Raw genomic sequence first — 11751 nt, 5'->3', positions numbered from 1 at the left:
ATTTATCCGATTTTTGTAGTTGAATTACATTCAATCCGACATAAAAATAGATCTATAATCATGTAAAAATTAATGTGGGAATTCGATTTTTAATTGACCCGAAACATCTGACCTAAAATCAACCCGTACTGACACCTGTATTGGACATTAGTTATCAATTAGATTGACTTGCTTATTAAGTGAGATATTCTTTGAATCAAATCAATCCAAAATTTATTAATTTTTAGTTTCCTTAATTTTTTATTTGTATAATTACAAATACTAACTATTAAAAATGTGGATTGGGTGTATATATCGTAAATAAATCACAAATCCATTGACCTATACCTAATCTATTTAGTTAATTGGGTCGAGAAAAAACATCTTGACCTGATTCCAACTCACTTAACCCATTTAGATTTTATTGTTTTTATTTTAGGACTTTTCCATTAACTTCATCTTATTTTTAGGCTTCATTTTAAACTTTCCGTTTAAAAATTATTTCTTTTATATTTATTGTGAAAAATAGGAAAATACTAAATGAATTAAGTTGAGATTATACATATTGACTTAATTCGGAGTTAGCACATTTTATTAAATGGGTGATATAAGTTTGTTTCACGTTAAAATTTTAACTTGAACTTAACTTATTTAATAAAGAAATCAGGTCGGAATATTGTTCTATTTAAGTATTGGGTCAAAAGTCTCAACTCAAACTACTTATTTCAAATTAGATTAAAATCGAGTTAACAAGTCGGATCAGTTTTTGCCAGGTGCAATTGGGTGTGGTGCAAGTTAAAAAACAGATAAAATATGAATCAAGTAACAAGTTAATAAAAATCACAGTTTTTGATTCTTATTAATTAATATAATAAAAATCCCATATTTATTTCTTTTAATCATCAATTTGTTGAATCTTTAAGCTTGTATATTACATTAAAACACCTTTGTGTTATACACAACGATTTGCATCAATGGATAGTTAAAATAAAGGAAAAGTACTTTTAATAAATAAATAATATAAAAATAAAATACTTTTTATATATTAATCAAAATATATGATTGCTATTATCAAAAAAATAAATATGCGAATTTTATATATTAATCAAAAAATATGATTACTATTACCATCAATGATTTTTCATGTCAATTTGTATCGGAAAATTCGCTACTCACATAGCCATTTTAAAAAGACTTTTTAATATTACTAGTTGCTACATTATGAACAATTTTAATCTTTAATATTATTAATATCACATGATAAAAATTTTAAAAAACTAATATTATAAAAATATGTAAGACAAATAAAACAAAATTCCTAAATTATGTTTTACATTATACATAAAGAAATAATACCGAATATCATTAGTTGATGAATAATAGTTGCTATAGTGACTGTAGTAACAATTAAAAACCACATCTTTGGCTTCTTTGAGATTATTTAACACCGAGGGATTGTAATATATGACATGTTGATAAAATTAAACGAGTTCAAGTGGATGATTTTTTTTTCCAAAATAGCATAAATATGGGCAATCATAATCATTATAACATATACTAAAAAGAATGTAAAATGACATATGTCTCAATTTTAAGACTCATGCCACATGGATTTATTGGATTGGATATCGATGTTTGAAAATGCCACCTATTTAATGCATCAAACTATTACCACTTATTTAAGAATTTTTTTTAATATGAAAAATATTTGAATAAAATAAGCATATCTGAAAATTTAAAAATAATTATTATCATAATAACTATATCTGAATGAAAATATTTGAATAAGATAAAGATAATAGTATATAACTGAATCATTAATATTAATTAATTTAAATTTAAAAAATCAAGCATTTACATGAGATTCTATAATAGATCAAAATAAAAAACCCGATCCTTAAATTTCGCCACCCTTTTTATTTTATCGCCACCCCCTCCAAATAAAATTACGAATTTGCCCCTGATTTTTAAAAAATTACAATTTTGCCACTCATTTCAAATTTCTTATTTATAATAATAATAATAATAATAATAATAATAACAATAATAATAATAATAATAATAATAATAATAATAATAATTATTATTATTATTATTATTATTATATCAATAACAATAATAATAATAATTAACTTTTTTATATTCTTCAAAAATAATATAAATAAAATTAATAATAATAATAATAATAATAATATTATTATTATTATTATTATTATTTTCCAAAAAGAAAAAAAAAAAAAAATTGAGTCGCCCAAAATTGGGCGATTGAACCATGGTTCAGTCGCCCAATTTTGGGCGGCTCAATTTTTTTTTTCTTTTTGGAAAATAATAATAATAATACTAATACTAATAATAATAATTTATATATTAATGTGGCCTATTAGCTCAGTTGGTTAGAGCGTTGTACTAATAACATAAAGGTCACATGTTCGAGACCTGCACAAGTCATTATTTAATAATTATTAATTTTATATAAAATAAATTATTATTATTAGTATTAGTATTATTATTATTATTTTCCAAAAAGAAAAAAAAAAAAAAAATTGAGCCGCCCAAAATTGGGCGACTGAACTGGGGTCCAGTCGTCCGGTTCTGGGCGACTGAACCGGGGTCCAGTCGCCCGATTCTGGGCGACTGAACCACGGTTCAATCGCCCAATTTTGGGCGACTCAATTTTTTTTTTTTTTAAATTATTAATTTTAATTTTATTATTATTATTATTATTATTATTATTATTGTTATTATTATTATTATTATTATTATTACTGTTATTATTATTAATTTTATTTATATTCTTTTTTAAGAATATAAAAAGTTAATTATTATTATTATTATTATTATTATTATAAATAAGAAATTTGTAAGGAGTGGCAGTTTTGTAATTTTTTAAACTTCAGGGGCAAATACGTAATTTTGTGGAAAGGGGTAGCGATAAAATGAAAAGGGGTAGCGAAATTTAGTAACTGCCGTAAAAAATGACGGTAAATAAGAGAGATGGAGTAATAGCAAGCTTAAAGGAGTGTCCGATTTTATTGACTGCATCAACAAGCGAGTAGAAATAGATTGTTCATCGTCCTTCCTGATTTCAGTGAGCAACAAGAGATGACGGTAGCAGCAGGGATTGGGTACGGATTGATCGCATTAGGCCCTTCCCTTTCTCTCTTTGTATCTGTTATCGCCAAAAAACCCTTCTTGATCCTCACCGTTCTCTCCAGGTCCTTATTTCATTCTGTTCTTTACTTTTCAGTTTCTATCTATTTTGTTAATTTAGCCCAGAAAAATGAATTAATTGGGTATCTTATTAATGATTGTTTTTGGTACAATCTTATTATATGCCCTTGTAAATTTTTAATTATTGTTAATTTATATGAATTGGGTATTTTAGTTGGTGATGAATGTTCTGTTCACATTATAATAGTTTATTGATTCATGTGCAATTTTTTTTTGTGTGAAGTTAATTATGATTTTTGCTAAAAAGGGTCGATCGGAACAGCTAATAAGCAAGTGTAATGTTGTGGTTATCACTTATGTGGGAGTTATTTGATGAAGTTGGGTGAATGGAATGTTGTAGTAGTTGATGATGAATGTTGTTTCACTTGTTTGTACAATCTTATATCTGCCCTTGAAAATTTGTTAGTGAATGTTATTTCAATTTATGCGCTGGATAGGATTTTGCAAAAAGAAGGAGGAGGTTCCTCAAATTTCCCAGGTCTTAGTTAAATATCTCAGTTCATTGTCTGTCTAGACTAGTATAACATAATTTACCAATTAAGTAACCTTTTAAATTCACCATTTGCTCAAAATGGTCTAAAAATAACATTTATTTTTTGGTTCATGATTTGCAATTTGCAAGGAGATTAGCGAATCTAGTATCACGGGTTCGCACTCTAGAGCTAGGATATGATGGATCATCATGGTCTATTGCACTTGTCTACATCATTAGACCTTACTTGTATTTTAGAATTTGAGATCACTTTGCAAAAATATACATTTTGTAGTTTTTAACAATGGTAATGAAGGGAGAAGTAGAGTGTTTGATATTCTAAGGTGTAGATTAGTATTAAATGCAACCAAATAAATTAATAAAGGATAATAATCTTTGTTAGCTATAATTTCCCTTGTTACTTTGTTTAGATTTATGTAGTTGGCCATATATTGTTAGGATTAGGGCTTTGACATTGTTTTAGATGTAGTTGTTGTACTCAATTTAGGTGGGTTTAACTTGGGATATGCAATCATTACCAGTTTACGAGGAAATTTCTTAGCTGAAATTGAAGATTCTTGTCATTTTGATATACTCGGACTTTAAGAGGTGTGTATAGATGATTATGCGCATTTGGTTGAGTTCTAGAGCTTCATGAGGAAGAAGACGAATGAATTTTTGTAGTTTTAAATATGTAAGGAGTAACTCATCGAAGTCATAGTTTTTTCACTTATGTGATACGAGGGCTTTTCTCCTAATAATTATGTGAACAATTTTTCTAATTGAAATAGTGTCCTTCCTTTATCACTTTGGCCTCATGCCAAGGTTTTTGTTTAGGTAGATTGGAGAGTAGCTCAATTGTTGAAATTTCTGCTCCGCTATGGGGTTTGTACCCATGTTGGATTAAAGTTGTTGAGGCAAATCATGGTGTTTGAGCCTTTGAGGGGGCTTGATAATAGGGGTGGTGGTGGTGAGATGAGAGAGAGTAGGGAAAAGATGATGAAATGGAGATGGGAGGAAATAGATTAAGGTAAAAGATTGTGAAAACAAGAAGAATGCATTAACTTTCCATGCAATAAAATTTCAACCCTATTTATAGAGTTTTAGAAAAGAAATCCTAATTCTAATCTACTAGCAAATGTTATCTCGTAGGGTTTTATATGATAAAAAATATGGAACAAATTTGTCCCCAATATCTTAGCCACATATACATTTCTATTAACCTACACGTTTTGTGCGTAAAATGTGTACTTTGACTTTAAATAAATTCTTTGAATCTTGACTCAAATTGTTGACTGAAAACAACACAGCTTCTCTAATTAGGAATGCACAAAGCATGTAAAAAAAGCAAGTGAGAAAAAACAAGTAGGATTAAGACCTATAAAAATAGAATTACTTGAATTAGAAATTACTTAATAGAGTAGCTCGAGTTTTCACGCGTACATCTATCCTTCTTGTATGTATGTACATCTTTGTATTGACTTGGAGAATAAGCCATAGCCACACATTGAACAGACTAATCAATATGACTATTTTGTAGCTTTGTCCTTGCCCCCACACATAATGGTTTTTAAGTGCGTATCAAAGGGCTATTTGGGCTCTCATTGATACATTTTAAATATTAAGTGGAGTTTTAAGATGTCTTCAATATTTTTCTCACACTTGCCGTTACTTGAGCTGCAGTACATTACTATGGCTGGTGAGTTTGATTATACTTTCTGGCATTTGGAGGGGCTTCCTTCCTTTCAATTCAACAGCATGGTGGCCATATGGATTACTTGTCTTTTCATCTGTCTGCTTTCAGGAAGGGCTTCGAATACTTTTATGGAAAGTTTACAAGTATGACTTTTTTTATTTTGACTTCCAAATCTCTACTTAATATGCTAGAGTTCTGTTTTTTGAATCTCTTTTGTATTTGATTAATATTATCATTTTTATTATTGAATGTTTTACGAACTTATTTGTTTTTTATGCTTGAGAGTACTGATAGTTTGATAGTTCGTGTTTTCTTTAAAAAATTCCTTTTATGGCTGATAGATTCCCCTTTTCTTCGTTCTATCTTCTAATTTTTCATCCAACACATTCCTTTTCTATGAGAAAGGATGAACAAAGGAATACCGGTCTGAGGGATAATTATTTATATAGAGACTTAATATCTTGCCAGTTGCCACTTGTGCTTAATGATTGGAGTATAACCAAAACAAGAGCAATTAGTTGTATGCAAGATTCCTTTAAAAGCAATAATAAATGTGATTTGTAAGTTTATTTTTTCTTGGCTAAATAACTATTTTAATCAGTAACAACCACATTTGTGATTTCCACCACCCTGATGCTATTAAGTGGCTCCTACCTAGGCTCCCACCTAGTTGGGTAAGGGTTAGATGCATACAACATTACCTTTGTTTGTCATTACTAAGAGGTTGTTTCTATATTTACCCTTAGTAACAACCATGATTTGCAAATTCACGTAAGTAAGAAGTGCAATGATTTGATGAATTAACACATTTCCACTTCTTCACACATCAGCTACGGCAGAGAAATTTTACATAGTTTCACTGATATAATATAGAGCAATGAAGTAAAAATGTCAAATTTCTAAATAGTTGATTTTCCCATGAGCTACATTGTTTATACTCTTGTCAACGTGAAGCATAAGTCGGTATATTTTCAATGCTTTTGAACTCATCCACTATGTTTTTTCCTAAAACAAGTTTGAGGGAAATGTCTCTGTAGTACAAACGTCTAAGATACTAACAAAGCTCTGAATCAAAGTCTGGTAAAAGATCTAACATTGTTAATCCTTGATTATGAACAATATAACTTATATCTCATTAGGGTTTTTGAAATTTTCTCTATCATTTTTTTTTATTTTCTTCCGTGTAATCTTGTGTAGGAGGTTGGAGGACATGTTGGATGCATTTGCTGATAGGATTTCGAAACCTCGCTTGTTTTTGACAGATAAGATGCAAATTGCTCTAGGTAAGCAGGAAAAAATCTTGGAAAATTTAATTACCAAATTCTGACATGGCTATGGTGACCTGACTTACTTTTTTTGTCAACGCCTTTGCATTTGACATCACAAAAATCTATGATAGGGATATTTTTTGTCCATGTTGCTGTGTTTTCTTGATGTACAGGGTCCTCTAGCAGTTGGATTTTCATCTTTTGACACAAGTAGATATCTTACCCTCCCTGTTTCTGTTATCCTCTTTCTCCGTGTTTGTTTGATATGGTTCCTCCTTTATGATGACTTCTTCAGTTTCCATATGTATTTGTGTGGTGAGCTCATAGAGGGAACTAGAAGGTAGGTAGTAGCATATGATACTTGGATATTTGGACTTGTAAACTCATCGGACACGAGTATGTGTCCATGTGTATACTTGGTTGATGTTTTTGAAGAGTAACATAATTTTGGTTCATAAAGTGTTCAAGTGTCCTACCCATGTCCGATTGATTGGACTTAGGTACTTGTGCTAAGATGTAGCTGTTTGCTTGTGTTCCTAAAATGAAATCTTTGCAGCCTTGCTATGAGATTACTGGTTCATGAAAGAAATTCTGACCAATGGTTATCAGAAAGTGCAGACAGTTACTCTAGTTAATCTACCAAACTTAAAAAGCAGCTTGTCTATTTCTGATGGCGCCGTCCCCCTATCCATATCATCTTCCCTGAAATATGTATGCATGATTTTGCTTATGTATTATGTTAATAAGACATGATAAAACCTGAATATTTAGCATTCACATATATTGTATTGTGTCTTTTGTGGTTCATGATTACCAGTTTATTCTTCTGAGATGGTAGGTATAAGTGAAGAAAAGATGTTGCTGTCTTATATACGAAGTGAAAATATATTTGTCCCAGCTATTGCTTTACATATAGATGTGATGCCTTATTCCTTATGCTTTTGAATTTGATGAATAAGACTAATTCTTCTCATCCAGTTTATCTGATTTTCTTCAAATCAATTGCAAGCAGCTGGTGGCTTAGGTCATGGTGTGGCTCATGCTGTTTTTTTCTGCCTTAGCCTCTTGACACCTGCATTTGGACCTGGAACATTTTATAATGATACATGCACTTGGATGCCTTTCTTTCTCGTTTCTGGTGAGCTGTTGTTTCATTTTCTTTTTGGTTGTCTTCGGAACTAGCGAGCATCTTGTGGTCTTGTTTTTGGGGGGGTCGCTGGGCAGTTTTCACTACCAATAGAGAAAGGTAAAAAAAACTGTCTACAGCTCCTGGTTCAACGACTAAACTCTTATACTCATTAAATTAAGAAACTAGTTTTACTAGTATGGGGTGGAGGTTAGAGAAAACATTTATATATGCATGAAGAAATTCAATATCAGTAAGACTAGATTTTGTTTGGAATGCATTTTAAAAAATTATACAAAATGTTTTCTCAGTAATCATATTTTAAAAACCTCCGGAAAATATAAATTTCTTATTGACAGTTTTTGTTTTAACTTGAAAACTTGGATTTAGTGAAATTTTGTTTAAAATGTTCTACCACATAAGCAACAAAATGATCTGATTAAGCATGTCTATATATGTGTGTCTGTTGGGGTAAGGGGTAATTTAGCTAAAGGTGATATTTTGTTTTCAACATGGCAGCATTTATTGCTCTTGCATTTGTTACCATTCACACTTTCTCAATGGTTATTGCCTTCAATGGATATGCCGAATCGAAGAGACTTGATCAATATTTTGTTCCCATAGTTCATCTTATTGCTGGGATGCTGGTATACACTCAAACACTCATTTAAGTTTCAGTTAATTATTTATACTTTTCTGTGGGTATGTGATGAAGCAACTGCATGTCTCTTCTCATCATTCTGCTAAATATCGTAACAATTCTGTTGTTGGTTCATGCTGAAATATGATATGGAAGTTACTGTTGTCATGGGGTCAAGTCAATCTATAATGTTGCGTGTTATTTGGCCTTGAAAAGCATCTAGTTGTATTGTAGTAGCCTAGTGTATTCTTAATACTAGAAGAGCAATTTTAGTTTTAACGGCCAGGGAGTGGAGGGTGAAGTATTGAAGTTGCTCGAAGTGAGAGAGATTGTAGTGATTCTTATAAAGGGGAAGTTTGTATTCCCAATGTGAGGAAGGGATGTTGTTTGATAGATCTATTTCAAAGAATGGAGTTCACATCCACTCTTAAGGCATTCTTGGAATAGGAGTAATTTAGTAAAAGGGTAACTAAAGCCATACTTTAAATTAAGGTGAATGGAGGTGGAGATAAAGGGAATAAAATGGTGGTAAGGAAAACACAATACACGTAGATCATCGAGGTGATGGGGGATATTTCCCTCATTTGGGGGATTTACTCTAGGTATGATATATTGAACATGGTTGAAGATAAAAATCTGAAATATAAACAATACCATGCCCCCCCCCCCCCCCCAGCGTGATTTTTTGATTTGATTTTATGAAAAAACTCTGGAAAATTTACGAATCTCGCCCTTGATCTACGAGATTTCCAGTCTTAAATGGCCGTACCGTCCGAATCCCGTTTTGATGCGCCTCTTTTTAACACATCGTCATAAAAGGTGGTATCTCGTAACGGTGAACTAAAATCCCGTTATAAAACGACTGCATCTTGATATAACTACTGCATTTTTACTCCATGGTTCCACCATTTGATTTTTACTTTCCCTTGGATTTTTTCTTGGATAAGTTCAATTGCATATAAACATTAAGTGTGTCCTAGGTGACTACACATTCATCTGGTATTACCTTATAGTTTAAGAAGCTTCTCGAAGTAATCGATGCTCCACTTTTGTAAGTCACTAAATAGTTTTCACGGTTTCTACCTATGATCAGTACTAACTCTCTTCATTTATCGGTTCATATCCAAAGCCTTTATGGCTCATGGGTGCTCTCAAATTCACTTTGTGTCTTTCAACATGACTATTTGGATGACTGCTGTGCCAATATAAAACTTCTCCAAACTTGATATACTTTGTATCAGACCATTTGCTTCTCCCACTTGAGGCGTGTAAGCACTGACTGAGTGTTGATATTTCCTTCCATACACAGGCATCATCCCCATAATTTTGTCATTTATTCTACGAACCTCTACCACATCATTGGCTAACCACTCATCTATTGTAATATCAACTTTGTTTATCCTTCTATCTTGTCCTAAATACATCAATTTGCATAATGGAAAAACATTTGCTCCATCGGGAATGAACAATTCACCTCCTTAATGATAGAAACATCTCCCCCTTCTCCATCTTCATTTTACAACCATTTTGTTCGGTTTATCACCATTTCGTTCCCTTTATCTTTACCACTATTCATTTTATTTTTAAGTTTTCTCCTTGCTACAATACTCACGATCCAAGCATCCTCTTAGAGATGCTTTAGTGAAATTTGGGTATCAAAGTTTATACATAAATCATTTTTGATATATACTTCTAGAAATTCTTTTTTTTTTCTGTTTGCAATTTGAGTTGTGTTCGCGACTTTTTTTGTTGGAGTTAGGGGTGTTCTCTGTTAAATTATAATAAAATCCTCTTCTTCAAAACCGATAGGTGCGAGTTGCAACTTTCTACAATATGTTTAGGGTGGTTTGTCATATTCAATGAAACTTATTGTTTCATATGCCAGGTGATACTCGAGCTGAGGGGGTCCCTTCGATCCCGACCTCTTCGTGATGAGAGTATTGGTCTGTCTTTTTTCCCACCCTTCCTAAGTCCTACCTTGGGTGAGACTCATTGGAATGATGATGATAATCATCAGTGAAAATTGGTAAATCAAAAGAAATCCTAACTATATTTATCTTTCACAGACGCTCATTAATTTTTCTCCCGGTGGATGCATCATTTCCATTCCTTTGCTCTATTTTATGGCTGTATTGACATTGATGCATTGTGGGAAGATAGTTTGGAGAAGACTTGTTGACGAACGGCACAGCGGAATTTCATTGCAGTAGCTGTTTTCTTCTACACTTTGATCCATGTAATTTTTCTGTCCATGATCGCCAGCCTTAATGCGTATTATTCTTCAAGCCTGCAACATAATCTTCAATTCATACATACGCCTTATTTGATGCTTGTTAATGTTATTCTTCACCGATCAAGAGCGTTTTATGGTTGAATTTGCTTAAAAGTATGCTTAATTTACTGTCAACATGTAAAGTTTAAAATTCGAGACATTCGAATGTTGAATTACCGTTACATATGTCATTGCAAACTCAAATCGTTCAATACACACTAATTATTCCTTGTGTATATCGTGACAGAAAAATCTGAAAATTTATGCGAACGAATGGGATGCAGGGCAAACTTCAATGGTTTTCTATTGACGAGAGTAGATGAACATTGTGTAAATAGTTTGTTATTGTCCTATTTACAGACGGATAGCTTGTTGATTACATGGCTATTATGTAGAGAATTTGCTAAGAATTTATGTTGCACCTAGAAAGCTATTTTTGAATTGTGTCTTCTAAAGAAATGATGATGCAAAAGTAGATTAACTAACCTTTCAATTCATATTACTCCTTTCGTCCCTCTTATTTAGCACTCTTTATTTTTTTTTATGAAAATTAGTGAAATTTATGAAAATTAGAAACAGAAATTGAGTTGGAGAATATGACGACAAAAAAAGTAGATAGAAATGAGCGGTTATGGAAAAAGAAAATAAGTTTGTAGATGAAATTAAATTTAGTGAGATAAACTGACAAAAAGTAATCCAATTTGAGAAGGATAAAGAGTGTTCTATAAGGAATGGTTGCACATCTAAGAAATTATGCATCATGTATTGAAAATAAAGGTGTTCAAAACAGATCTGAAGACCTGATATTTACTCAATCTTGTAACTAAATTCGATTTGACCTGAGTTAATATGAATTAACAATTATGTAAAAATCATTGTGGACATAAAACCCGATTTTAAATCAACCCGAAACACCTAATTCGAAATCAACGTGATAACTTGAATGAACACTTCTACTGAAATATGTACAATACTAGCATTCCAAGTTGAGCAATAAAAAAGTAAATTGTACTGTCCAATATCCATATTAACAAGTTGCGTGGTATTCTCAAGTAAGCTCATTTCCT

At 31.5% G+C, this 11751-nt stretch overlaps 1 protein-coding gene across 3 annotated transcripts; it reads left to right on the top strand.

Moving 5' to 3' along the window:
- Positions 1 to 2962: 2962 nt before the first annotated feature.
- LOC130825607 (gamma-secretase subunit APH1-like) lies at positions 2963 to 11281 on the top strand. 3 transcript variants are annotated; one of them, XM_057690919.1, is made up of 7 exons: positions 2988 to 3194; positions 5366 to 5521; positions 6576 to 6661; positions 7659 to 7784; positions 8292 to 8419; positions 10298 to 10394; positions 10479 to 10648. In XM_057690919.1, the coding sequence occupies exons 1-7, from the start codon at positions 3082 to 3084 to the stop codon at positions 10487 to 10489; spliced, it is 717 nt and encodes a 238-aa protein (XP_057546902.1). In that variant the 5' UTR covers positions 2988 to 3081; the 3' UTR covers positions 10490 to 10648. The 3 variants fall into 3 exon arrangements, with proteins under 3 accessions (XP_057546903.1, XP_057546901.1, XP_057546902.1); XM_057690920.1 differs by lacking the exons at positions 10298 to 10394; positions 10479 to 10648 and adding an exon at positions 10932 to 11281 and having other exon boundaries at positions 2963 to 3194; XM_057690918.1 differs by lacking the exon at positions 10298 to 10394 and having other exon boundaries at positions 2963 to 3194.
- The last annotated feature ends 470 nt before the right edge of the window (positions 11282 to 11751 follow it).

The sequence above is a fragment of the Amaranthus tricolor genome, chromosome 10 (genome assembly GCF_026212465.1).
Source record: "Amaranthus tricolor cultivar Red isolate AtriRed21 chromosome 10, ASM2621246v1, whole genome shotgun sequence".
Classification (NCBI taxonomy): Eukaryota; Viridiplantae; Streptophyta; class Magnoliopsida; order Caryophyllales; family Amaranthaceae; genus Amaranthus; species Amaranthus tricolor.
Note: the sequence above shows the minus strand (reverse complement) of the source record. Positions and strands in the feature narration are given on the sequence as shown.

Coding starts and splice junctions, on each gene's coding strand:
- LOC130825607 (XM_057690918.1), top strand. CDS start 3,082: ATGACGGTAGCAGCAGGGATTGGGTACGGATTGATCGCATTAGGCCCT. Junction 6,662..7,658: donor TAAGATGCAAATTGCTCTAG/GTAAGCAGGAAA, acceptor AATTGCAAGCAG/CTGGTGGCTTAGGTCATGGT. Junction 8,420..10,478: donor ATCTTATTGCTGGGATGCTG/GTATACACTCAA, acceptor TATCTTTCACAG/ACGCTCATTAATTTTTCTCC.